The sequence below is a fragment of the Pseudopodoces humilis genome, chromosome 1, assembly GCF_049639895.1.
Source record: "Pseudopodoces humilis isolate 2021_Gansu_Grassland_sample_001 chromosome 1, ASM4963989v1, whole genome shotgun sequence".
Taxonomy (NCBI): domain Eukaryota; kingdom Metazoa; phylum Chordata; class Aves; order Passeriformes; family Paridae; genus Pseudopodoces; species Pseudopodoces humilis.
The window spans coordinates 106,927,621-106,952,908 of NC_142200.1; the positions used below are offsets into that span (position 1 = coordinate 106,927,621).

Sequence of the window (25,288 nt, forward strand, 5' to 3'; positions counted from 1 at the left end):
ACTTTGAGCTTTGGCTTTCTTAACACTATCCTTACAAGCCATACTAATGTTTCTGTAGGACTGTGCTAAACTTCATTTCTTCTCCTCCTCCCTTTCCTTTGAATTTCAGTTATGAACTAGATTTATGCTACTCTGCCAAGAGATTTACTCCTTTTCCCTACTTGTGCTTGAAGGCAATTGTTTTTCAAGAATTTGCCTTCTCTCTCGGGTTTCTTTGTTCTTCAAAACTGCCTCAAAAATGATACCACACCTACCAGACACCTGAATAACCCAAAGCTGTTCTTCAGACAGCTCCAGGACCACATCACCCATACATGTCCATCTGACACATGTATTATCCTTCAAAAATTCCACTGCATTACTGCTGTTCTTTCCCTTTTCAACTGATGTCATTAAACTTGAAGTCTGCCATATGCATGAGGATTTGTGATTTGGAGACTTCCTTGAGCTGCTGAAAAGAAACTTGGTCCTCTGCATAACCCACATCAGGTGGTCTGTGGCAAGCTCCCACCATGACATCACCCTTACTAAACTCTCCTCTTACGCAAACTCAAGCTCTAAACCCTGCCATTGTCTCGTCCACAGGGAAACCCATGCATTTGAGATGCTTCTATAAGGGAACCCACCACATATCCTCTGCTTTTCTGCCTGACTTTCCTAAAAAGTCTATAGTCACCCACCACAGGACTACAACACGTGAGCTATCTCACAAAAAATTGTAAAGGAAAAGAACAAAGGCTTTACCTGTTCTCTGAGTATCTGTACTTCCTCCCTCAGGTCACTGAGGAGATCATCTTGCTCTTTTGGCAATAAAACTCCACCAGCTTCTTTATGTAATCTCTCCAAACGAACAATATGGTCCTCCCGGAATTTAACTATCATTTTATTTGACTGAACAAATTTTTCCTTCTTGGCACACAGTTCTTCTAGCTGTGCGACTTTTTCTAATAAATTCTTAGAAAGTACATATTACAGATTAGTAAATTCTTAAGGTGCATATCTTACATACATATGCACAGGCAGATAAATCATGCAAAATCTCAGTTAACAGTAATTTTGTGAATACACAGACTATCATTTGCAGCAGGTTTGTAGACAGCAACAGCTCATACCAAGAACCCAAATTAGACAACATGTTGCAAAAATTGTACTTAGAAACTCCAATATGATGTAGTAGAGTAAGTATTCTGTTACCCTCAGATGCACGTCACTAAAGTGCCTGTTTCAGTTAATTTTCTTTAGAAAAAATAAAAATCGATTTTGCCTGGTTCATTACTACACCATGACCAAAGAACAATAAAATGAGAATGACTGGGACATTTGTGTCAAAAAACATGCTGTTGATTAAAACACTCAAAATTAAGTAAAACAGAAGCTTGTTCGGTTCAATTTTTTTTAATAAGAAAACCCCAATAAACCCCCCCACCCCTTAAAATTAAATACACTATCAAAGCTATCCTATGGCTTGTCAGAATTTGAAAGACAGAATAAATCACACCTATTTCGGTTGGAAAAGACTTTTAGGATCATCAAATCCAACCACTATTCCACCAATGCCAAGACTACCACTAAACCATTGTCCTTAAGCACTATAGATATTATCTTAAATGTCATTTGACAAAGTTCCCTTGTTACCTTTGGACAGAGTATTTTTATTCAAAACCAAGGAAAATCATTAAGAGAATCAAGCATCAATATGCTCACTGGTCTCTCACCAGAAAGTTCACTGGATGTACTCAGAAATATCAGTGCTTTCTTACCTTCTTTTCACCTTCAGATTTCTCCCAGAACAACATTGCTTCAAGAAAGTTGTTCATATAATTTATGTTGTTCTTCCCTTTTTCAAGAGCATCTGTAGGGGAAGTCAAAGAAACAAATGCCATATTTATTAAAATACCACTTACCCAGGTTTTTTCTACATATAAAACATGACAACTGTGTGAAGTAAATTCAAATAAATTCTTTAAACAGTGTAATTCTTCCACAAAGATCATGTGCCATATGCAGAGTACACTGTTTAGACAGTAATTCCTAGTCACCTGCAAGTGCTGATAAAGAATAGACCAAATTTACATAATTGTATAATTAACAAAGTTGTTCAAGCATTATAGAGCTTTGCAATGAACTTTTATTAAAGCAGAAGAATCAGTCTGTTCAGCTAAGCATATCTATAAAATACAAAATCCCTCTGAAATTAATTTGATAACACTAAGCCATTATTAGCATTATTAGTACAGTTTGTACATATTAAAAGTGGACTGACTGGTTTATGAGAAAGAAATTTAGGAAAATAAGCTTGAATTATGTGGACAATTAGTGGCTTAATCTGGAAGGAAAGTGTCCACACAAGGGATTAAAAGGGTTTAACAATCCACTTAGAAATTAATTCAAAATAGCATTTCTGAATATTCTAATACAGACAAGTCTACTTATCACCATGGTATCTAGGTGTATGATAGCTACATTACTGTGATTTAATATATTTTAAGATGCCATCATGTTTCTGAGGTACCTCGAAAACAGATTTTATGTTTCTATGATTGAGTATTACAAACTTAATTTAACTGCACAGAACAAACACAGCTGATACCTGATATCCTAGTTCTTCTCAAAACTCCTCAGCATTTAAGCATCATCACTTGTTTTCCCTCAGAAATCTATCATGGGTCTAAACACTGAGCCCTCTGTCAATATTCATACATTTATGAACCATGATTCAGTGTCCTACCTCATCTCTGACTTGTTTTTACTGGTTAAACATGTATGCTAACAGAGAAGTCCTTTTTCCGTAGGAAAACTCAACCCCAGATGCTTTATATCACACATGGCTTTCTAACTTCTGTTTTAACTTCTCCTGCTGTATCTTCTATTTCTTAGTAAGGTCAGGAAAGAGTTGACTCACAAAAACAGTAAGACTTACAAAGTTTACAACCTGGCAATCAAACATTATCAAGTAGTGCATTTCAGTGAGAAACATACATACTAGGAAGCTCTGCTGAGATTTGTATTGCAGATAAAATGGCCTAGTGAGAAGCTTATGGAAGATTACCTAAAAATTCTGTTTCCATCTTACATTGAAATCAAACATCTGTTGAAAGTAAGCATCTCTCTTAGATTCTTCTGGAAGTGGCAAAAAAGGGAAGAGGAGAGGAAAAAAATCCAGTCCCAAGTTTAAAAAGAATGCAACATTGTGCCTTCCCTCTGACTTAAATGTACAAGGAATCACATGCAAACTTCTGGTTACTTAAAGGATTAGGCAGCATATCTCTTAGGAAATTAAAGAAAATCTATATAATAAAACCATAGTACAGTACCAAAAGTTAAGAGGAAGAAAATAAAACCACAGTAACAATTTCTGCAAGATAGCAGATACAAGTACAGGAAATAAAATCCATAAGGAAAATGTGACCCTTGTAGGTCAGGCCCTACAAAAATATTAATTGTTCAGAAACTCCATGAAGGCCCCCAGCCTTCTGGGCTACAGAAGTAGGAAATTCTCCCTCACCTCCAACTCTTACCTTGGGATAGAGAAATACTGCACACAGATGGCACTGAAGTAAGCTGAGCAAGCTGCTCTTTCAACTTCTTGACCTCAGCTTGCAGCTGGCTCACATTTCCTTGTGTATCTTCATTTACTACAGCCTTTTATACATAGGAGAAAATTAGGAAAAGGTATAAATAAAAACCTTACATGATAAGAGAAAACTCAAAGAATGCAAGCTAGTAAAATTACAGAGAACTTCTTCCATCTTAGGAAAGGAAGAATCCATGGGAAAAGCAAAGTTCCATTCACTGAGAAATCAAGTTGCACTTCAGATTGAATTAGAGGTAAAAAAATGTAATGTTTTCTGCAGAATTTTGCCTGGACCTTTTGCAGCAACAAGGCAGTACATCAGAGACTGTTTCAGCTAAATGCCAACATGCTTTTAAAAAACCCACTCATACAAAATTACATTTTGGGCACTAAGATTAAAATAGAACAAGTTAACAGAAACAACATTGAATCAGGTTTTTTTTTGACAATTTACATTTTTAGTAGACATTTACTTTTTTTTTTACTTGTCATTTTTCTAATGACGTGCTCATTCTTTCAGATCAAGCAATGAATACGTGCTATTAGCAGCCATTACTTAAGTCTCCAGCTGCTGTCCTTTATCCTAACCAAGAGCAAATCAGCCTTTTTCAAAAACAGTCAGTCTTAAATGAAAAGCAAATTTAGTGATTTCAAATAAGGAAAATTAAGTTATATTTTTGAAAGCACAGGAGTACCTCAATGAAGCTGCCTTGCTTACAGATATGTGAGTTAATGACAAGTGTCTGTCTCTACAATAAAGACATTAAGTAACTCTTACCTTGTTTTTAATCAACTTTGCTCTCTGAGCAAAATTAAGAGTGGACAGTGTTTCACCAAAACACTTGGATCCTGGGTGAACATTTGCAATTATACACGTTTTTGCATTACCACCAAGAGAATCCTAGTTAAAAACATGGAAGTTAGTTTTATTTGCAAGTTTTTGGTGACAACAGAAAGCCATTCCCTAAAAGATACCATGTATCATTCTGAACAAATCGAGGAAAGCATTTCATTCAACAAATATCCACATAGAAGGTAAATTTCTCAAATTTTATTTCAAATGTGGGCATAAAGGATGCGACTGTAAATAACTACTTTTTTTGGGGCTTTAAAACACTGACTATATTGAGATACTTTCTTCGCCTGAACAGCAGGAAGAGAAAAAAATGCTAAACAACTGCAAAAATAATTTTGGTAATGAGTGACCACACTACTTTCAGCATCACCTGTTGATTGCTCCAAACTGTCTTCCTTCTGTTTGCAGCCATCAAACAAAATGACAAACCAACAGATTATTGACCAAGGATAGAAAAGGATCATCTCCCCTTTACATTCATGTCTTCAGGTACACTTCTTCTGTGCTGTTAAACAAGTATCTTTCAAATCTGAGCTAAAGACTCAAAGCATGGTACTATAGAATAGTCCACGAGCCTCAGTGGCGTTCTCTCTCTCTAGTAGCGAAGGTCCTATTTGTGGACTTCTTTGCAGCATAGACACCTCAAATAAAAACACTTAAAGTAACAGCTCTCAAAGTTATACTTCTGTTCCAATTTTTATGTATTGTGGGTTGCATTGGAAGAACATAATTCCTCAGTGTTTCATCAATCTACATAGAACTGGGATGTAACATTGAGAAATTTTGATGTGATCACAATACTGTTGTAATACAAATATTGTATGTGTACATACAAATACTGTATTATAATACAAAAATATACTACAGACATTCACATACTCTTCACAGAATTTTGGCAAGTGCTGACACCCCAACAAATCTTTGACTGCTTTTTTGTTTTGTGTTCATTTTGAAAAGAGCCTATAACGTCTCAGGTAGGAGATTAAATTTAACTGATCTTTAACACCAAACCAACCCTAAGCACACATAAGTTAATTCTGGAAATCACATCAAATGTTTCAACACATCTCTAAATATTAGACTTTGATACACATTATTTCCCAAATTATAAGGATGAAAATACGATTTTTTTTTCATTAAAACTTGCAAATACGCATGTAGTAGGAGCTTATGACAATAAATAGATTTGTCTCCAGTTAACAGCACGAGATTGATTAGAAATCTGTTTAGGTTAAAAAGGTAACTTTCGATCTTTTTTCCGCTTGCCCAATATTGAAAACAACTTTAATGCTCTGGAGTTCAGCTTTTTATAGTAAAAAAAAGCCCAATGAAATTTTTTCTCCATCCCAGGTAGCAGATAAAATCCAGAAGGATATATATTACCCGTAGCAGAAAAGTGAGCTTGGAATCCCGGTAACAAATGTGTCTCTGTTTACCATTGCCCACATCAACAAGTGCTGTGATTACTTGGCCCAGGCAGCTTAGTGATCGATTGATGTTACCTGCTTCCTGAAAAAAGAGGAGGGAACGAGAGTGAATGCAGTTGGTGGATGGAACAGGACACTGCATCTGAAAGGAGAAAGATGCCACAGATACTACAGAACCAACCTTTAACCTCAGTCCTTCTGTATGGGTGTCTTTCTGTCTCTCAGATCCTGCCAAGTCTACCAGGTTGAGCAGGGAAGACCGAATGTTAACAACCTCGTTGTTTTTCTCCATGGATTCCACTGTGATTGTGAAAACTGCATGTGATCTGGAGGATTCTCTGTTCATGGAGGTTGATGCTACACGACGGTTTCTCCAGCCTGTAGTTAATACCTAAGCATGAAAAAGACATCACAATTTCAACTGTATCAGACTATTTTACATACAGGTGACATAAGCAGCTGTAGGCACAATTCTATGCAACAGCTTTTAAAAATCTCAAGGACAAGGACTTTTTTTACTGTTTTCCCATAGAAGTATTTTAAAACCAAAGAAGATATAGCTACAGGCAAGCTTAGTAGCAGAACTTGTCATAATATTAATGTATTTTCTCCAAAAGTGCCACTACTGTTTGAAAGCATAACATACCCCATACTGGTGTATGTTAGCAGTACACAAAATAATAATTAAAAAAATAAAAATAAAAATTAAAGTCACACAAGTACTGCTGCTGTAGCTCTTGTGTTAGAGATGGAAATGAGATGAGACAAACTCTTGCTCAAGCAGCTTAAGAAAGAAGATTAACCCTGTCTGTCCCCAGCACAACTGTACCTGACCCTTCCTCCTTACAGCATGGCTGGCAGACCCTAACTCCTCACAGCAGACTTCCTCTTTTCACAGCCCCCCTTTGACCAGCTACCCCACTCTTTTGTAACACCCATCCTTATTTGATAGCTGTGTCCTGTTAAGGACAAGGCTGCTTTTGGTAATTAGTACAGCTGCAACTCATAAGGGGTGAGGTTGCTTGCAGTCCATTCTCCTACAAAGTACTATGTGTATCACTCATGGAGATATAAACCTGACGATTCTGGAACACATGGAGCCCACTTAGCAGGAAATGTAGTTTCCTGTGGCTATTTCAGAGATGAGTAGGGCAAGCATTAGGGAAAGATTACTGTAATTGCCATTCAGATATTCTAAACTCCAGAACTTTTTTAATTTCTTACAGGTATGGGATAGTAAGGAAGCATTACCTAAAACCAGCTTTTTGTGTTTTGGAGTATGGATACAGGGGGACAAGGTATCACAGAGAAAAAAAATAAGAGCAAAAGAACATGCTTTAATCTAAGAGGAATATATACCAAATAAGATTTAGGATGAATAGTCCAGCATTGAAAAGTGCCAAAAAATACCTGGTATGCTTCAGCAGCAGATGACAACACCTGTTCAACAGCACCATCAACAAAGACTCCTTTCTTGATGTGCTCTCTCAGAAAGAGTCCAGCTGAAGCAGAATCTAGCAAGTCAAATATCTGTTCATTGTAGATTTCAATAAATGAGCATTTGCAGAGAAAACTCTTTCCACTGCCAGCCTGAAAAACACAGTAATTTACACTATAAACAGATTGGTTTTATTAAGTCTGTCATTTTATGGCAGCAAGTCTCTTTTCACACATATCTAAAGCTATTAGGTTGCATATATATTGTGCATACTATACATTTCTGATACCAAGGTGACAACCAACATCCAGAAACCTAGATGCATTTTTAGACTCAAAATATAAGCACACTTGTGTCTGAAGAAACTGTACTCTAATTGGTAGAGTACTAGATGCAAGCATTTCTCATTAATACATTTGAGGCAAGATGGCAATAATCTTGGTAACTTAATGGCTGCACACCCAGTTTACCAACCTTATCTTTACTGTGAGACAATTACTTTACTGCAATAGTAATTATAAAATAAACATACCTTTTCCTTTTCTCGCTCGATTAGAAAAAATAGATATTCAAAGCTCCGTGGAATCACACCTCTCAGACTGTGAGTGAAATTATCAGAATCAGATGGTCCTAGAGAGATTTTTTTAATTAAAAAAATAATTAATTGCTCAAGAGTAGCAGTTGACATGCTCAAGACAAAAAAATTAAGAAACCATTGAAAGATGATTAATCTCTCATGCACTTACCCATCATAGTAAAGGTTTTTCCTGACCCAGTCTGGCCACTAACAAAAAGAAAAATTAAGGTTAAACTTTATTCTGAATTTTTCATTAATCTGCATCTTTTTAGAAGTCAAAGCTTAAAACAAGCAAACAAATAATTTTCTAAACTAAATATAAGGAGATAGAAGCAGGCTGAGAAATCAGTCAGCTAAAAAGGTATAAAAATAGATCAGCAAATTTACCAAGGAATCTCTTTAGATAAATCCTGTTTTGTCTCCCCTACCACCCACCATCTTTTTCCTTGTTTCTGTTGGAAAGTTAGCAATAAAATGAAGACTTTGAAATATATACATAAAACTAATTTTTGGGTCAAACTTTTTGAATTTTATGCCACTCAGTAGTGCACATAAGGATATATTTGACTTAAAAGTATTTTTTTTATTTTAGAGGTTTTTTCCTAATATAGTTATTAATCATGATAGAGAAACTTCAGGGCAATTTCATTTCATTTTTCCACATTTGTATATTGTGACAAAGTGGACCTTATAGTTTTGCAAAAGCTGTGCTACACTAAAAAAAACCCAGTAAGGTTTTGATTAGATGAGCCCTTTAAGTCAGCATTTTCTGACCAAAGTGCTTCCTCAGTTTTCAAAATGAAAAAATATTCTGTTAATATAATAATATTCACACCACTAGTCATGGATATATTTCTACCTTAAAAATATTCTAAAAGTAAAAATTATCATTCATGAGTTTCCCCACAGGCAGCCAAGAGTCACTCAAGAGCTGAGCTGACCAAATATCAAGTTAAAACAATTTTCACTCCATTTTACCATGGACATACTGAAAACCACCAGCTTTAATAGTACAATGAAACTCCTACATTTTAAGTCCATAATAAGATTGAAATGAGTTTACATCTGCATTAGCCTTGAGTGTTAAAAGCATAACAGCTACATACAGATTCCTCCAAAAGAGGGGCAAGGAGTACCATCTAATAATGCAAGAACATTCCTTATGCTGCGCTGCAGTAAGGAAGCACTTTTAAAGTTTACTGTAACATTAGGCAGGCTCTGGCTCTTAGAAAGAACCCCAGCTGCTTATTAGCACTCTCTCCTTAAATGTCACCATTGCTATGAAATGACAAATTACTACAAAATCACTTACTATGCAAAGATGGTTCCATTGTAGCCATTCATACAAGATTCAACAATGTTTTTAGCCACACTTGAGAACACAGACTCCTGGGGACAAGGGAAAGAGAAGGTAGTTGGCACCACCTGTTGAAGTATCTTTTATATCAGTGTTTCCTATGCCATAACTTTATGGTATATAATAGATGCATTCCTTAAGGTTAGACATGTACCATGGTCTCTGGAATTCTCAGAAAATCCATATATCTTAAGTCCTTGTGATATAAATCACTCTCTGAAAAAATGGTATTCCTTGATAAACTTGAAGAGAAATAATAAAATTCAGCATCATAGTAACAGCTTCCAAATACATAATAATAATTTTGATCCAGTGGTTTTGATTATGTTATGCAGTTTATACCATCAGTAGGCCAGGTACCTGTGACACTTTAAAATCTAGGTTTCAACATTTGCCACTGCACAATAGCACATTCAACAGAGCTGTACAACTTAGTCTCATCTATCTTCCCATTTTTCTTATATCTGCAAGAAGAGCCTAGCTACAAATAATAGCCTACAGCAGGTGAGGTTTTGTTTTGCTTGTTTTTTTTTAAACAGAAATTAAATGGAATTGGGAGTCTTAGCAGAATTTAAATTATGTTCACAATGTCAAACACTACATTATAGAAATTAAATTGAAGGATTTTCTTTCCAGTATTGCTTGCCCCACGTGAGCAATGCATCCATTTAAAAGGCAAAAGCATAAGAAGGAAATATAGTAAATTGAATATAAACTCGGAAGTTCCTTAAATACAAACGTGCAGGGCCAGGATGATCCTTGTGAGTCCCTTTTAACTCAGCATACTCTGTGATTTTGTGAAATCACATCTTAATATCAGCTACTAACTGCCAGTTATTTTTATACATTTGTCTCAATAGGCAGATTTATTTTCTGTGTTGTTACCATGTTTACAAACAAACCTATCAATTTTAATTCAAACTCAAATTAACAGCTAAAAAAAAAAAAATCACATCAAAACCATTAGACAGCAGAATTTAGTGCAGCATTCTGTACTGTAACGACATATTGCCAATCTGACCACTCCAAAAATTAAACCTAATGCACTGCATCTTTAGAAAGGCTTAGCCTTTCTAATGTACTTGCCAAAACTTGGGTGAAAATAGCAGTAGTTATGAGATTCTGGAAACGATTACCTGTGTTGTTTCCATATTTGCAACATAATCAAAAGTGAAGATCTTCGGCTCAGGCTTTGAATGCAGGCGGATGGTATTTGATGAAAGAACAGATAAACACAGGCCATGATCTCCATCGGTCAATGCAGCTCTGTCTGAAGGGGGACGCACCCTTACAAAAACTTTGATGGCATCACCTTCAACACTAAATAAATGTTTGTGTATTAGACTACTTCCAAATAAATCAGCTGTCTGATAAAATTAAATCACAACAATCAGATTAAGCATGAGAAGTCTTACAAAAGTCTGTCTGAAAACCATACTATTTGTAGATGAAATTATTAAAGGTAAAAATGTGGCAGATTTTAAAAACAAAGAACATGCGTTTTATTGATGCGGTGCCTAATTTTAGGTCTAAAAGAACACATTACACAGCGAACATGATATGCCCTTCTTTCTCTTGGAAGTTTTAATGGACCAGTGGATCAGATAATGCTACAGTCCAGCAAAAAAGTTGTTAGCATTTTTCTTTGGTGCTCACAAGACTGGGAAAAAGAATCAATTTTTGATCAATGAATCAAATGAAGCATAGCATCTAAAATATCCCTAACCAATTTCATCACATTTGTCAGCTTTAATAAGTAACTGTGCATGACCCACATAAAAGCTCTGAAGAGTTCTGCCATAAATACCAATACACCCATAAAATATTAAAGAATTAAATTCTTACATGAAGTGGTAGCAAACTTGGATTTACTTTACATCATTCTTTTCCAAAAGTTTTAGCAGGAGGATGTTATAACTGCTATTTTTAGTTTTGGTATACAAGTGAGAGAAAGAGAACAGTTTTAAAAGTGAGGAAGGGTATTCATGAATGAAATGTGCAGCTGGGTAGTGGCAGAGGAAAGGCCTAAGAACATAAGCAGCAGCTGAGAAAGGGAAAATTTTATAATGGATTTAAGACACACCAAATTAATTTGCCAACTGTTCTTTCATTGTACAACATTATTCTGAGTAGTGGCAGTTTACACTTGGAGGGCTTTTTGGTGTTAGTTTAGGGCTTCCTCACAGAACTGAAGTTTCTAGTGTGATATTTCTACATATAAACTCTAGAGTCCAGCTGCAGAATTAGCAGACAAATGAAAATTTATTGCATGGCAGCATTCCAAGAGGAACCCAACATATCAACACAACAGTTTTTTTATGAGCACATTTTATTTTAAGCATGTAAGGATGTTAGGAGAGAAAGGCAGCGACCCTAAGCAGGTAAAGATTGGAAGAAAAAACTTTAAATTATCTCACAAAGTTATGCTAGGTTTTGTTTGCACTTTCTGTGCAATGTGATTAATAATATATGGGAACTAGCCAATATTATTTTACCTAGGTGAGTTCAACAAAGATATTGAAGAGTCACGCAAATCTCCTATAAAAGAAAAGAGGGAGACACAAAAATTAAAATAAAATTACTGCTCAAAACTCCCCACCTAAACAGAAAATACTGTAAGCAGTACAGAGGGAAATAAATGGAGAGACTTATAAATTTCTGCTTTGTGCATGAACAGAACCACATGAAAATATTTGGTAATTATCTTCCTTTGGCAGAAAGATTTGTTACAGAAGTAGAGAAAGCTCCAGTCCTTTAATGTGAAGATGCACACATTTGTCAATGTGTCATTTGTTTAGCCTGGTGTCCTGGTTTAGGACATAGCCTCAAGCTGTGCCAGAGGAGGTTCAGGTTGGACATCAGCAGGAATGTCTTCACTGAAAGGATGAATAGACTTTGGAATGGGCTGCCCAGGGAGATGCTGGAGTCACCGTGGTTGGAGGTGCTTAGAGTGGCACTCAGTGCCATGGCCTGGTTGACAAGGTGTTGGTCAGCTATAGGTTGGATTCCATGATCTCAGAGGTCTTTTCCAACCTCACTGATTCTGTGATTTAGCCTCATTTTGCACAGCTTCATATTTCAAGTAGATAGCACATATTACCCCACAGTACATAAAGTGACTTATTTTTTACTTAAGAGTGAAATCTCACATGAAAGTACATAATAGAATCAAAATATTAACTACGTAACAAAATTGCATTTAGAAAATAGGCAAAATAACAATGAAAGACAAAATATTCCAATAATAAAGTATCTATAAAATCTTTAAAACCACAGGATTTTTTTGGTAGGAGGATCGCCTTTAACAGCAGAATGAACAATGATGTGCAAAGATGCTAACCTTCTCTTTGACATTCATACTACTTAAATATCCTGCTGCTGCTGCATGAGCTTTTTACGAGCTGTTTTGACTTACTCGACATCTGAGAAGTAGTTTTGCTTCTAATTAAGTAAATTATTCTTCAATTGCACAAGTTATCAAGGAAAGGAGCGCATTTAAAAACCGAAATCAGACCGACAGGTACTTGCAGAGCTCAGGGAACAGCCTGAAGTTGTGTCAGGGGAGATTTGGGCTGGATGTTAGAAAAAGGTTCTTCACTCCGAGGGTGGCTGGACATTGGAACAAGCTCCCCAGGGAAGCGGTCACAACACCGAGCCTGACAGAGCTCAAGAAGTGTTTGGACAACGTTCTCGGGCACACGGTGTGACTCTCGGGGACGGTCCTGTGCAGGGCCAGGACTTGGACTCAACGATCCTTGTGGATCCCTTCGGACTCAGCTTAATCCGTGATTTTGGGAAAGGGCCGACCCCCAGGTACCGCGACAGCGCCGGGGCAGCGCTCTGTCCGGGGCACCGCAGGGCGGAACCCCGCGGAACCCCGAGCCCGCCTGGGAGGCACCGAGCCCCCGCACGGCCGCACCGGGCCCCTCTGGCTCTCCCATGCGGGTAATGCCCCGCCAGGCCAGAGCCGCTCCTCAGTCCCCGAGGCCATCCTGGTCCCCCCTCGCTCCCCGAACCAAGAGCACATCCCCAAACCCTCTCCCGGCCGCCCCCGCTCACCTCTCACGCCGGGACCCATGGTCACTCCAGCCCCGACAGCTCCCGCCCGCCCGCCGCTCCAAAATGGCGGCGCCTTTGAATTTGGCGCTCAGCGGCGCGGCCCCGCCCCCTGCCCGGGCCAGCGCGGGCGCCGCCATTTCCCTGCGCGCCTGCAGCGCCCCCGGGCGGGGCGGGGCTGCTCGCCTCCCGCCCGGAAGCGCGCGCGGCGGCCATGAGCAAGAGGAACCAGGTCTCCTACGTGCGGCCGGCTGAGCCCGCCTTCCTCAGCCGCTTCAAGCGGCGGGTCGGGTACCGGGAGGGTCCCACGGTGGACACCAAGGTAAACCCCTGGCCCGCGGGTGGGAAGGGGCAGCGCCCGCTTCCTGGCACTTCCCGAGCCTTTATGCCCGCCCATCCCCGCCCCCTGCCTTCTCGCGTGGCGAGCGGCGGGGAAACAGCATTCCAGGGTTTTGTAATGAAAGGGGGAGCCGTAGTTTACTCGCTTAAAACTGACTGAAATCGTCTGTGTGACTTGGTTTTCCTCCTGTGTTTTTTTTTTGCAAGGCTGCTGTGGCGGCCTTGCGGAGCTGCCGCCTCAGCCTCGCGGTGCCCGAGGGGGCTGTGGGGGCACGGGGGGAGCAGCCGTGATGTCCGAACTTCGGCTGGACTTTAAAAAGCCCAGGGCGGTGGAGGACGGGGGCGGCGTGCAAAAACTGTTCTAAAAGTACCCTAATTTTTTTTTATTGGAAAGGAGTTAATATGGGTTCGAACTGAAAGAGGGGGAAATTTAGGTTAGATATGTAGAAAAAAATTCTTGACTGCGAGGGTGGTGAGACAGGTTGCCTTGGGACATTGTGGGTGCCCCATCCTTGGAACTGTTCAAGGCCAGCTTGGATGGGACTCTGAGCAGTCTGCCCTAGTGGGAGGTGCCCTTGTCCACGGCAAGGGGGTTGGATCTTTAAGGTGCCATCCAACCCAAAACATCTTGCTGTAGGTCCCTGGTCATGAACCGTGTTGTGATGGCTGCAAAAGCAGGGTCTGAGCCAGCTTGTTAAAAAGCAGCCTTTCCTAAGGCACAGGTTTTTCCTGCTTCTAATGTGATTTTGTGTGTGTTTCCCTCTAAGTACGGTTTTACAGGGTACCTTAAAAAATTAGCTTATCATTATATATATATATTCAGTAGATGACAGTAATACTGCATATACTTTCCCTTACAAAACAAAGTTTTCAGGTCCTCTAATATTGCCAGACTTCAGGTTGCTGCACTAAGGTTTCCTTTCCAGAATCTTTATTTTAAAAAAATAAAAAATTACCCCAGTTGATTCTCCTGTCCCAGTACACGTTTGAGGGAGTAGAAACAGGAGTATGATCTTCCTTGTGTCAGTGCTGCTTACAGTGATTTGTTTAGCCAGGTTTAATAATGCAGCCACCATGGACCAACATTTCCCTTCGTGCTGTTTTGACTGCAGCATAGAAGGTTCAAATTTGGACCCATGCAAAAAAGCTTCTTTTAGTGTTGTATAGCAGACAGTGGCTGCATAGTCAAGATGGTGAAGAAAAGGAATTAATTCCTTGCTTTCCAAGTTCCTGCTGTTCTGGTCTCTAATTGATGGAGCCCATACTCCCATGCTGGTGTTTTCAATGGGAAACCATATCTCAGTGATAGAATTTGAGATGTCTCAGTGATAGAATTGGAGACTGATTTGTTGGAGAGACAACACATTGGGAGGGCCTGGAACTGGCAGCTGTGCCAAGTCTCCTCACTAACCTTTCTGCAAAAGTGAAACCAAAGGGAACTGGCCCACAACTGGAGTGATGATCAGAATGGCTTTTATTTCTCTTTTCTCCAGAGAGAACAGCTTCCACTTGCAGATGATGACAGTGACAATGGCAGTGACAAGGAAGACGAGCAGCCTCAAGTTGTGACACTGAAAAAAGGGGACTTGACTGCAGAGGAAGCAATGAAAATAAAACAGCAAATCAAAGAGGCCTTAAAGTCAAAAGAATCAGGTGAATTTCAAATACTAATTTCTTGCTTTGTGTAGTCAAAGAGATAACCCACAAAAGAGGGTCTGATACTTGCTCAGCTTTCTACTGTTTTATACTACCTTTGATTAGTTCTGAATTTTTCACCTAAATAATTTGCACTTGTGGTTCCTAATCTCAAATCGTTAAGTACATATTCAGGCTATCTAGCTTTTTATACTGATGTAGTTCTGTGCTTCTTGATTGTGCACCATCCTCCCTCTAAATACTCCCTTAAATTAATTTTTTTTACTGTACTATTCCAGTGCATCGTCTTTTGACATCATTTGTGATAATTTTTGAACTCACTGACTAGTTCAGCCAAATTTGACAGTGGAGTGGATGTTTAAAAGGTAATTGTATGAGTTCATGAAAGAGAGCATCAGGTCTGTGCTTTGGTGGAAAGAATTGCAGATGTGTGGCTTGGGAACATTGGGAACTTAGCTGGGTGGTCCATGTGATCTCTTGCTTAAAATCAACCCCAGTAGGTGCTATGACTTGCAAATATATTAAGCAAGATAAACAGATGATACAATAGTGCCAAAAAAGACCAGCAAGGTCCAGAAAAACAATGTTTCTATATCACAAACAGTTACAGATTTCCATTCCACAGAATGGAAAGATAGAAGCGGTGTGGGAGGGACTGCTACAGTTTGACAATAACAATGAGAAACTACAGCTGATGGATACAGTTATGTTAAGAATTTTTCTCAGTATTCATCATTCAGGTATGATTGACATAAATGCTTTGAGCGTCCAGAAACTCAATCATTACACAGGGTGTGATGAAATATAGCTTTATCTTTTGCTGACAGAAGACTTGACAGATTGAATGTAGCTAATGTTGTCTCTAGTGGAAATGTCTTGACAATTAAGAATATAGGAACTGGAACCTCACAAGTATAAAATAGAAAGGTAAATCACAGAAATGGGATGTCTTCTGTGGTTAGCCATTACAGCTATTTACAAAAGCTGCCAATTGAATTTGGAGCACACTGTGAGACCTAGCACATGGCTGCCAATATGACATGCTTAGCTTCTCTCTTTGTCTGCCATTTGGATTTGAAAATTCAGGTTTATGCTGTCTCTTTGTAGACATACGTATTAAAATCCCAATGGTCTAAATGGAGGAGTCAGTAACAGAAGTGGGAGAAAATATGTTGAGAATCTTGTATTTTTTGAAAAGCAGATTGTTGAGAAATCTTAATTTTTAATAACATAAGTTAGCTTGAAACTAAATAAACTACATCCTATTTTCTGCAGGTAGGTATGTATTTGTTAGGTCTGAGCAGGTATATGACTTGAACTCCTCTGAGAATATATGCTCAGCTTTGGGCTTACTTCTGGTGTCTTGTTATTGAAGTGTAATGCATACAGATGCTTGGTGTCGCAGTTTCTAAAGTCCTCACAAAATTTCTTTTCACCCTCCTGGTATTGGGAGAAGTTTCAACTTATTGGAAAGAAATGTCATGGTTCTTTCTGAGCATTGACTTCCTTTTCATATAAGCAACTTGAACTTTGAGTGATCACAGTAGGGGGAAAAATGGTTTTGTAAGGCTGGGCAAAAAGAAGTAGTTGTCCATGAGAATCTATTGAGGTGGAGTCCATGCTGTGAAAAAAGTCCAAAAGAGCTACCAAGCTGAATACACAGTGTGAAATGGAAGTGTATTTGAATAGAGTGACTGAACTTATTTGGTGGAAAAAGACATTCCTAAGACATAATTGTATGTAGTGAGGATGGCAGTATTGAGTCCCTGTAGGACTTAGTCACCTCTGCTTATTACCCCTTCAGCCCTTCAGTAATAACTTGAATTTGGAGGAAAAAATCCACAGAAATAGGTAGCAGGAGTGTTGGGGACTGCTGCCCTCTGTTCTGCATTATTGTATTACTGTTCATTCATCTGCCTTTGCAGTTAATACAAGGTCTTCGTGTCCTTTTCCTTTTTATGGCTTATGGGAGTAAACAGGGTAAGTGCTACTGTGTTCCTCTGCTGTGGAGAGAAGCCAGTGTGAAATTTTCAATGAAGGGAGGTGTGTATGACTGTGCTACAACTTGCTGGAGGCTTTTATGCGTTTTGGGCCATTTTTGCACTGTCAGTCTGACCTAGATTTAAATTTTGATTTCTAGTCTGAGGCAGGTATTTAGATAGCTGTTTACCCCAGTTTAATAAAGAGAGTTTTGAGTAACATGTGAATTTCTTTTATTATTTTGGCTGTCAGTTCTGAGAATAAGAAGTATAAAAAAAGTTTGGTGCTTCATGACTTGGTTGCATTTCATGTTGCTTTGATTTTAATCCCAGAGTTGAAAGTCAGATTATTTAATGGCTACTAGACCTTACTACAGAGTCCCAAATCAGATCATTAGTGAAATTGCATGAAGGTAATAGGAAAGTAAATTTCCCATCTGATAATCTTACTTTCCAGCATGCATCAATGCTGAGACACTTTGATGGAACCTAAGAAGTGTGCTACTAACTGTCTGTTGTGGGTACAAACAGTTTTTTAAAACATGGCAAGTGCTCAGTTTTGAGGTTCTGCCCTCTTCTCTTTTATACTTGTAGTGATTGTCTTCATTTGAAGGACCTTGTCTTAAGATTTAGGATTGTGATAATACTAGAATTTTCCATATCTCATTTACATACTTTTTCCTTTGTTTTCTTCTATAACCATTTTGACATGGCTACAGTTTTTGTTTGTTTTGGTTTTGTTTATTTTTAATTTTAGACACCAGATGTTCCCATGACTTGCATTTTCTTATATAGATGCACATTTTTGCATTCATCTGGTAAAACCAGCTGATTAATGTCCTAGCTGCATTTAGTTGCTTCCTAAGGCAGAACAAATCCTAGCTTTTCTGTTGGCTTTTGCAAGTAGAGCTACAGGGATCTTTTTTAATTTAGGACCAAACCTTTCTTATATAAGAAGATGCCCTTCTATATTGAAATACTTTTCTCCATGGAGCAGAGACTCAGAGGCTTTTTAAAAAGTAGTTTGTTTATCAACACTGATTTTGCTTCATGTTTTATGCATCATTTAAAAAATTGTCAGTGTTGGTTCAGAGACAAAGAAAAATGGTCTTATGAAAAATTAAATTTGCACAAAAGAAAATATGTGAATTACTGCAAGATATCCCAGCATTTGTTACAGTCTGTGAAATAGATTTTGTTTTCTACTGCTTATCTACTTCATATGGCCTCTGGGACAATCTGACATGCAAATGACCGAATTTGGCAAAAGGTGTCCTTTCTTGTTCAAAGCCTTATAATATTTTTCTTGTTTCATTCTACATGCTGGGTTCTGGGGAAGGACAGTAGAGGGAAGAGACAAGGAGTCCTTGCTGTCTTGGCTATTGGAGCCCTTTCTGAATAAGCACAGGCTGTTCTGATTTAAGCAGCTGTTCTGTCAGATACATCTCACAGAGGTAATGCTGCTCTTCATCATATGTGAAATAGCAGGAACCTAAATCAAAGCTAACTTTGCTGTATTTAAGGAAGGAAAAGTGTTCTTATAAACAGCTGAGACTGACTGCAGAGCAAGAGTGGCCTTCTTACCTTCAAACCACCAGTGTGCCGAGTTCCTGGATTAAATGCTTCCAAAGGCATGCATAGAGAATGGATGGCTAGAAGGCACTGGAAGGAGCATCTGAAGTGGCTGACATGAACTTCTAACCTTAGAAACCATTAAGAAATTTGCCAGGTTATTGTAATTTTTTTCCTAACCTTCTATCTTTAAATAGATATATATGGGCTCCATTGTTCCTGACAGTTTAGTGGCATTTGTATTTCCTGTTGTTGCCTCATTGACCCATGTGGACAGAAACTGCTGAGAAGTGGTGCTGCTGACTACACAAATGACTATTAAATAAAAAACCCTCTAAACTGAAGAGCAGCATTTCTTTTTCAGACCCTCATTTCTGCTCTTATTGTAATGTATAAATTGAAATTAAAAGAAAAGAAGAAATTTCTGACTTTGTGGTTTCTTAAATTGATGTCACTTGTGATGTGAGTTTTCAGCTCAACATCTGACTGTTGGTCAACTAGTGTAAAAGTGTGATCCAGTTAAATAGCAGCAATGACTAAGAACAGTGGGAATTCGAACCACTAGTGTAGTTTTTCGACTCATTTGTCAGAAGTGGAATTTATTATTTGTTGTGCTTTTATGTATTTTATGTATTTTACTTTGTGTGTTTCAGTGTGCTTACCAGAAAAGAAATCCCGCTTTCCATAATTTGTAATACTAACAGAGCCTTTATTAGGACTCTGTTTTAAAAACTTCCAACACTGAGATTGTTTCTTTAGTCTTTTTATTTTTTTATTTTTTTTCATTGCTTAATACAAGTCAGTTTTTTGTAGGTCTTTGATACAAACAAAAAAGAGAGCTGACACATATGAACCTGGTAAAATTACAAAGAATAAAGTGAAATCTTTTTATCAGCTGGAAAAGACAATCTTAACAAATCAACACAAAATTCTTGAACTGCTATATCAAATTCTTTCAAAAAATGTATTCTGTCCTCACTCTCTCCACATGTAGGTAAGGTAAGGCTAGGCCTACTGTGTTTCCTCATCTGCTTCATTCTTTGTCAAACAGTGCCAACACACACTGCTCTCTGAAGCTGGTCTGGGCTTCCAGCTGAAAGGAATGTCCTTGAGCATATAATGAAATTTTGACAGTGTTTAACCAGGCCAAGAGCTAAAATAATTTCCTTTGAAGCAGAATGACCTGTGAATAGTATTGTAGCCCTGGAGGTCAGAGCTGAGCTAGTTACCATTTTGGTGGAGTTTTTGAGCTTTGCTGTTTGTGCCCTTAGCTTACTGCATGTTTAAATTCATATTGCAAAGATACTTTTCAGTCTTTCCATCTGGTTGGCAAAATTAAATTATTTTGTGTGGGTAGCAGGACAGTTGTGAGTAAAATTAAAATTTCTGTTCTCTGTTTTTCCATGGATTACAAATACATAGCTGTTTTTCTGTTTTCTTTTATGGATATGCTTTGAACTACATTTTTGAGGGGTTAGGTTTTTAAACTTACCACTCTAAGAAAATGCAGTAATCTGTTTGTTATAGAGTGTTCAATGGGTTTTGATTTTTTTGCTCCTCATGCTTATCCAGTAGCTGGTTGTGTCATTTCAGCAGCGATATGGGTACTGGATACAGTTGGCACTCCGACTGGCTCCAGTACATAGACAGCTGTGTCTGCACATAAGGGAAGTTCTTGTAAGTTGTTTTTCATTTGGTTTGTCAGTTGTTGGGTTTTTTTTTTCAGAATTTGGCTTATACTGTGCCTCAGATCTTGTTTAAATTAGAATATCTGTGTTTCCAAATAAACATTGTAGTTAATGCAACAATTAGTAAGGAAAAATATTTGCTATTAAACTTCTGAGCCCAAAAATGGAGGCCCAGGTTCTGAGAAAAATGATGCATAGCGTATTCTGATTCATTAGGTGTGATATGCTTTCAAGAGTTCTATTTCTGTCCCAAAATTTACTGTAGGCAGTTCCCAAACTTCTATATTGCATGTACAGTATCTAAATACCTAAGCTTTCTGTGCAAAGTTCACAATGGATCCATTGAGAACTGTGCTTTTCATATCTACAGTTTATTACTGCTGCCAACTCCTTGTAACTACAGTGCTTTTCTAATGTGCTAAGTCTGAAGTATTTCTCCCCAAACCTAGTTAGTTATTTTTTGCATAGTAGTATTTTGTCATAAACTAGGGTAGAATCATAAAATCAAGGAATTGTTTGGTTTGGAAAAGACCTTTAGATCCATATGAAGCCCCACTTACTAACCTTGCACTGCTCTGTTGCCATTAAACTATGTTCTGAAGTGCCACGTGTTCTTTGAATGCTGCAAGGGATGGTGTTTTCGCTACTTCCCTGGACAACTTGCTCCAATGCCTCACTACTCTCACAGTGAAGAAATTTTTCCTGGTATGCAATCTAAATTTCCCCATGTTGCCATTTCTTGTCCTATTACCTGGGAGAAGAGACTGATGCCTACCACACTACAACCTCCTTTCAGGCAGTTGCAGAGAGATGAGGTCTCCCCTGAGCTCCTTTTCTCCAGTCTAGACAACCCTGGGTCTCTCAGCTGCTTCTCAATAAGACTTGTGCTCCAGCTCATCACCATATGCACCTTTTGGAAGTATGCATTCCATAGAAGCCATTGACAGAATTGGTGCCTCATTTTTCAAACTAGGTTTCTTCTTTAAGAGGGTCTCTGAAACTTAAGGCATTCTATGTGAAATTTCCCACTGAAGTTGATGTCTTCATTTGTACCACACAACCCTAAAGATACCAGGTTTTTTAGTTGTATTGTTTTGAGATTGCACTGAAGAGAGTTTTAGCCAGTGCTGTGTAGATAACACTGAAATGTTAAGTCTTCTGCTGTAGTGCTGATGTACTAAGGAAAGAATTTTAGCTAAAGAGAAAAGTTATTTATTGGTTATAATTAAATAGCACATAATCTTGTCAAACACATTTCTGTTGAGTAATGAATTTCACAAAAGTAATTTAGGAAGAATATCTTGCATAGAACCTATGGCTTCTTAACATTCTGTCACATAGACATTATAAAAATTGCAAACTGCAGCATGAACCTTTGTGTCTGATTCATGACTTTACAATTATACTTTATCTTTCAGAAATACTGCCCTGATTCTGTGACTTATGCAGTAGCTTTCCCACTCTGCCTGATAATCATGGAAGGGATTTCTCTTGTTTTCAGGATTGTTGTCTGCTCCTCTGCTTGTATTAGTGCAAAATTAGTCAGTTGGAATAGTTGGATGATTTTGTGGATACAAAGAAACCCTGAAACTTTCATCCATTATGATAATAAAGGGGAGGTTTATTACCACATGATCTTTTCAGCTGTCTCAGCAGGACAGAATATATTAGGGAAAAAAAAGTTTTTCTTGTATATGTGCCATTTTGTTATTTAAAGAGATGCCATAATTCCGAAATAAGGGCATTTGTTGTCACAAATTTTACAAATACTGAAGCAGTGTGAGAGGATCCTATGAAGTTGTCCTCTCTGTTTTGGTAAGTGGATGTGAACGGAATGTGCAGCTCTACTCCTCACAGTCTCTTCTGAGTTAGAGCTCTAGTTAATAAAACCCCATTTCCAATAGGAACAGCAGGAGGATTGTGTTCAAGGGCTGGCTGCCGTGGAGCAGGTGCATGTACAGGAAGGACATTCATTGATACAGTTTATGGCCAAAATCTTCATGATTGTTGTATTCTCCCAGAGGTCCCACTGATTTTGGTTCAAGGTCTGTATGTGTTTGTGAACATGTGCATATGAGTTCTGACTTTACTCTCTTTGTTACAGATGATGAACCAGAACCTGCTGATGGAAAAATTATGTTCAGGAAACCAGCCAAACGTTCATCAGAGAAGTGTTTGGACTTCAATGTAAGTTCAAGTAAGAAGATGAAAGAAGCAAAGAAAACTAAGAGGGAAGCAACTACTTCTCAGAGTACAGCCAAACAAGTAAAAAACAGCAGTCTTCTCTCATTTGATGATGAGGAAAATGATGATTAGGGGTTGTATTTTTTTATGCTTCACTTGCCTGCCTGGAGACCTGAACAACATTGAGGGCTTTCATAGAAATTGAAGCATGATGTCTTGAGTCTTATCTTACTTTATTATAGTCCAGCTAGTGAAATATTGTATAAAGTTAGCAAGAGCTAAGTCTTTTCTTTCCAGTAAGTTGGAACTGTCTGTCATGTCTTTATTTTAAAAGAGAGTTTAACCATGTAGGTAAAAGCTATTTGAGGTCACAAATGTGTAGCAAAATATACCTGTATATGTTCAGCTTATGAATTTTCAACCAATTTTAAAATGCCCTCCATTACTAAAATGTATTTCTTCTATATTGAATAGCCTTAGTTAACAGTTGTGTAGTTTTTACCTGTTGTCCTGAGGTGACTTTATGATCCTGGTATCCCCAATCACCTGGTTTATGTTACATATTAACATATTATTGACATTCAAGAGACACTTCATTGCTATGAAATAGAGACTGAAGTTTTCTGTCTCACACCTTAACAAAAGTTTGCATGACCTTTGCATTTGTGATTTGCAAGATTAGCTCTTTGCAGGGCCTTGCAGTAAATGAGGCTGCAGTTGCTAAAGTCATGTAGTCTTGATCCTGTCTTTGGTGAATGCAGTCTAAGAAATTCAAATTCATTTGAATTGGTTGTGATAGCAAGGTACAGCGATTTTTATTCTAGTTGATGGTATCAACTAATGCTAAAGAAGCCATTGGAGATTGTGCACTTTGGTTTTCACACTGATGGACTCGGTGATTTGGTGGTGTTTTGGGGTTGGTTTTTTTTAGTATATTTATTCCAGTTGACTACTTATGTTCTCATAATAAGTTGAGATCTCAGCTTGTTTAAAAAACTGTATCTTACCTTTAAGCTGTGGAAAAGCATTAATTTAGTAGGGGGGAACTTGTAAATAGGGAATTTAAGCCAAGCAACACTATAGCTGTGTGTGTCTTGGTTTAAGACAGTTTCCAGGGCAGACACTCCAAAATGAGTTACTGCCCCTTTTAGTTTTAACTGCTTCCCTTTCACCAATAAGCAGAGATGAAAGCAAGAATATTTAAGTGAAAAAATAACAGTTTAATAAAAAATGAAACAGCAACTGAAGGATAACAGTAATCATCAGATAAAAAGGTGCTGAATCCCACGGACTGCTTGGGAACAAAGACAACAAGATGGCAGAGAAACCCCTCTCCAAAAATGTTGGCCTCCATAGAGCACGTGGTCCAGGGGACAAAGACAAGCTGGTGGAGAAACCCCTTCTCCTGACCATGTGGTGGAGAGAGAACAAAGGGAAAAATAACATCACAGCATCTGAAACAATCTGATTATAAAAGTCTGTCTTCCACCAAACAGCAACCAATGATGAACAAGGACAAAACATGAAGAAACCTGGACTCCAAAACAGTCAAATTCTGCTGATCCATTTGCTCCACATCACCCAGCAGGGTCTCTCTCCTGGCAGTGGCAGCTGCTCCATCAACAGTGGCAGCTGGAACTGGTCAGTGGCTGGAACTCATGGAGGGACTTGGCCTCCTCCTCAGCAGAAAATGACAGGCAGATGCCTGGGGCAGCCTGGACTCTGCGCCCTTCTTTAGCTGAGGGCTGCTGTGGGGGCTGGAGTGACCGTATGGAGCAGGGGCTGTTTCTTTTCCCAGTTGTGGTGCCATGGCTGGTCATCCTGGGTGAAAGCAATGAAAAAGGAAGGAAGGAAAAAAGGTCTGAAGAGAAAGTCCTCCCTGGCCCAGAGACCAGAACAAATGGGAGCTTCTGCCTTGCACTGCCTCAGCTTCTCAGTAGCTAGTGGGAACGAAAGAGAGGCCTGTGTCAGTGTTGTCCTACTTTTAAAGGGATCCTGGCGTCCCCTGCCTCCACGAACCTGGGGCAAGACCCTCTGGTTCTGACCCCTGGGTCTTGAAGGGAGAGTAATAATCTTGGGAAGATGAGCGTAGAAAGAAAGTGATCATTTCAATACCTTTCCTGTAACAGGACAGAAACAACACTGAGAGCTGATGGGATTTGGGAGAACAAGGTGGTGGGAATGTGACTTATGACTTTGAAATTAGATTGGGTGTATGGTGTTTTCTGTAACCATATGAAACTAGTTCTGCTGCATGACAGGACATTTGAAATTATTTGGCCTGTAAAGCTTCATCTCGGAGCAAATTTCAAGTTGCTGTGTGAAACAGCTGGTTTTAGTTTGTTCATCTGGTAGTAAACAATAAATTATGTTTTCTTTTAAGTGGTCCAAAGATATTTTAATAAAAACTTCAGTACATGAAATGAGGTTTTTTTTTTGCCACCTGATATTAGAGCCTCCTGTACCTGCTGCCTGTCTCCCTACACACCAGCTTCCTGCAGCATAACATCAGATGCAAGTCTGCACACAGTTTCACACTGTTTGTGTGAGTACGTTACCCTGATTTTGAAAATTAATAGATCTGC

General features: G+C 38.5%; 2 protein-coding genes across 4 annotated transcripts in view; one reads left to right on the forward strand and one right to left on the reverse strand.

Annotated features, from left to right (window-relative positions):
• The window catches only part of KIF15 (kinesin family member 15), a 34,739-nt gene extending 21,394 nt beyond the window's left edge, over positions 1-13,345 (reverse strand). For 2 of the 3 annotated variants that reach the window (XM_005519161.3, XM_088063868.1), the window contains exons 1-13: positions 13,289-13,345; positions 11,725-11,767; positions 10,366-10,549; positions 9,185-9,261; positions 8,042-8,079; positions 7,828-7,925; positions 7,268-7,447; positions 6,039-6,248; positions 5,814-5,939; positions 4,353-4,475; positions 3,519-3,642; positions 1,761-1,852; positions 745-954 (exon numbers count right to left, since the gene is read on the reverse strand). In XM_005519161.3, coding sequence (XP_005519218.2) covers positions 745-954; positions 1,761-1,852; positions 3,519-3,642; positions 4,353-4,475; positions 5,814-5,939; positions 6,039-6,248; positions 7,268-7,447; positions 7,828-7,925; positions 8,042-8,079; positions 9,185-9,261; positions 10,366-10,549; positions 11,725-11,767; positions 13,289-13,307 — 1,524 coding nt within the window. In that variant the 5' untranslated portion in view covers positions 13,308-13,345. Of the gene's footprint in view, positions 1-744; positions 955-1,760; positions 1,853-3,518; positions 3,643-4,352; positions 4,476-5,813; positions 5,940-6,038; positions 6,249-6,686; positions 6,768-7,267; positions 7,448-7,827; positions 7,926-8,041; positions 8,080-9,184; positions 9,262-10,365; positions 10,550-11,724; positions 11,768-13,288 lie in introns of those variants that run through there. The other variant, XM_088063871.1, reaches the window with a different exon arrangement.
• A 127-nt stretch (positions 13,346-13,472) lies between these two features.
• Positions 13,473-25,085, forward strand: KIAA1143 (KIAA1143 ortholog). Its single transcript, XM_005519035.3, has 3 exons — positions 13,473-13,607; positions 15,118-15,277; positions 22,624-25,085. Exons 1-3 carry the CDS (start codon positions 13,500-13,502, stop codon positions 22,833-22,835), a joined length of 480 nt encoding a protein of 159 aa, XP_005519092.1. The 5' UTR covers positions 13,473-13,499; the 3' UTR covers positions 22,836-25,085.
• Positions 25,086-25,288: the final 203 nt, after the last annotated feature.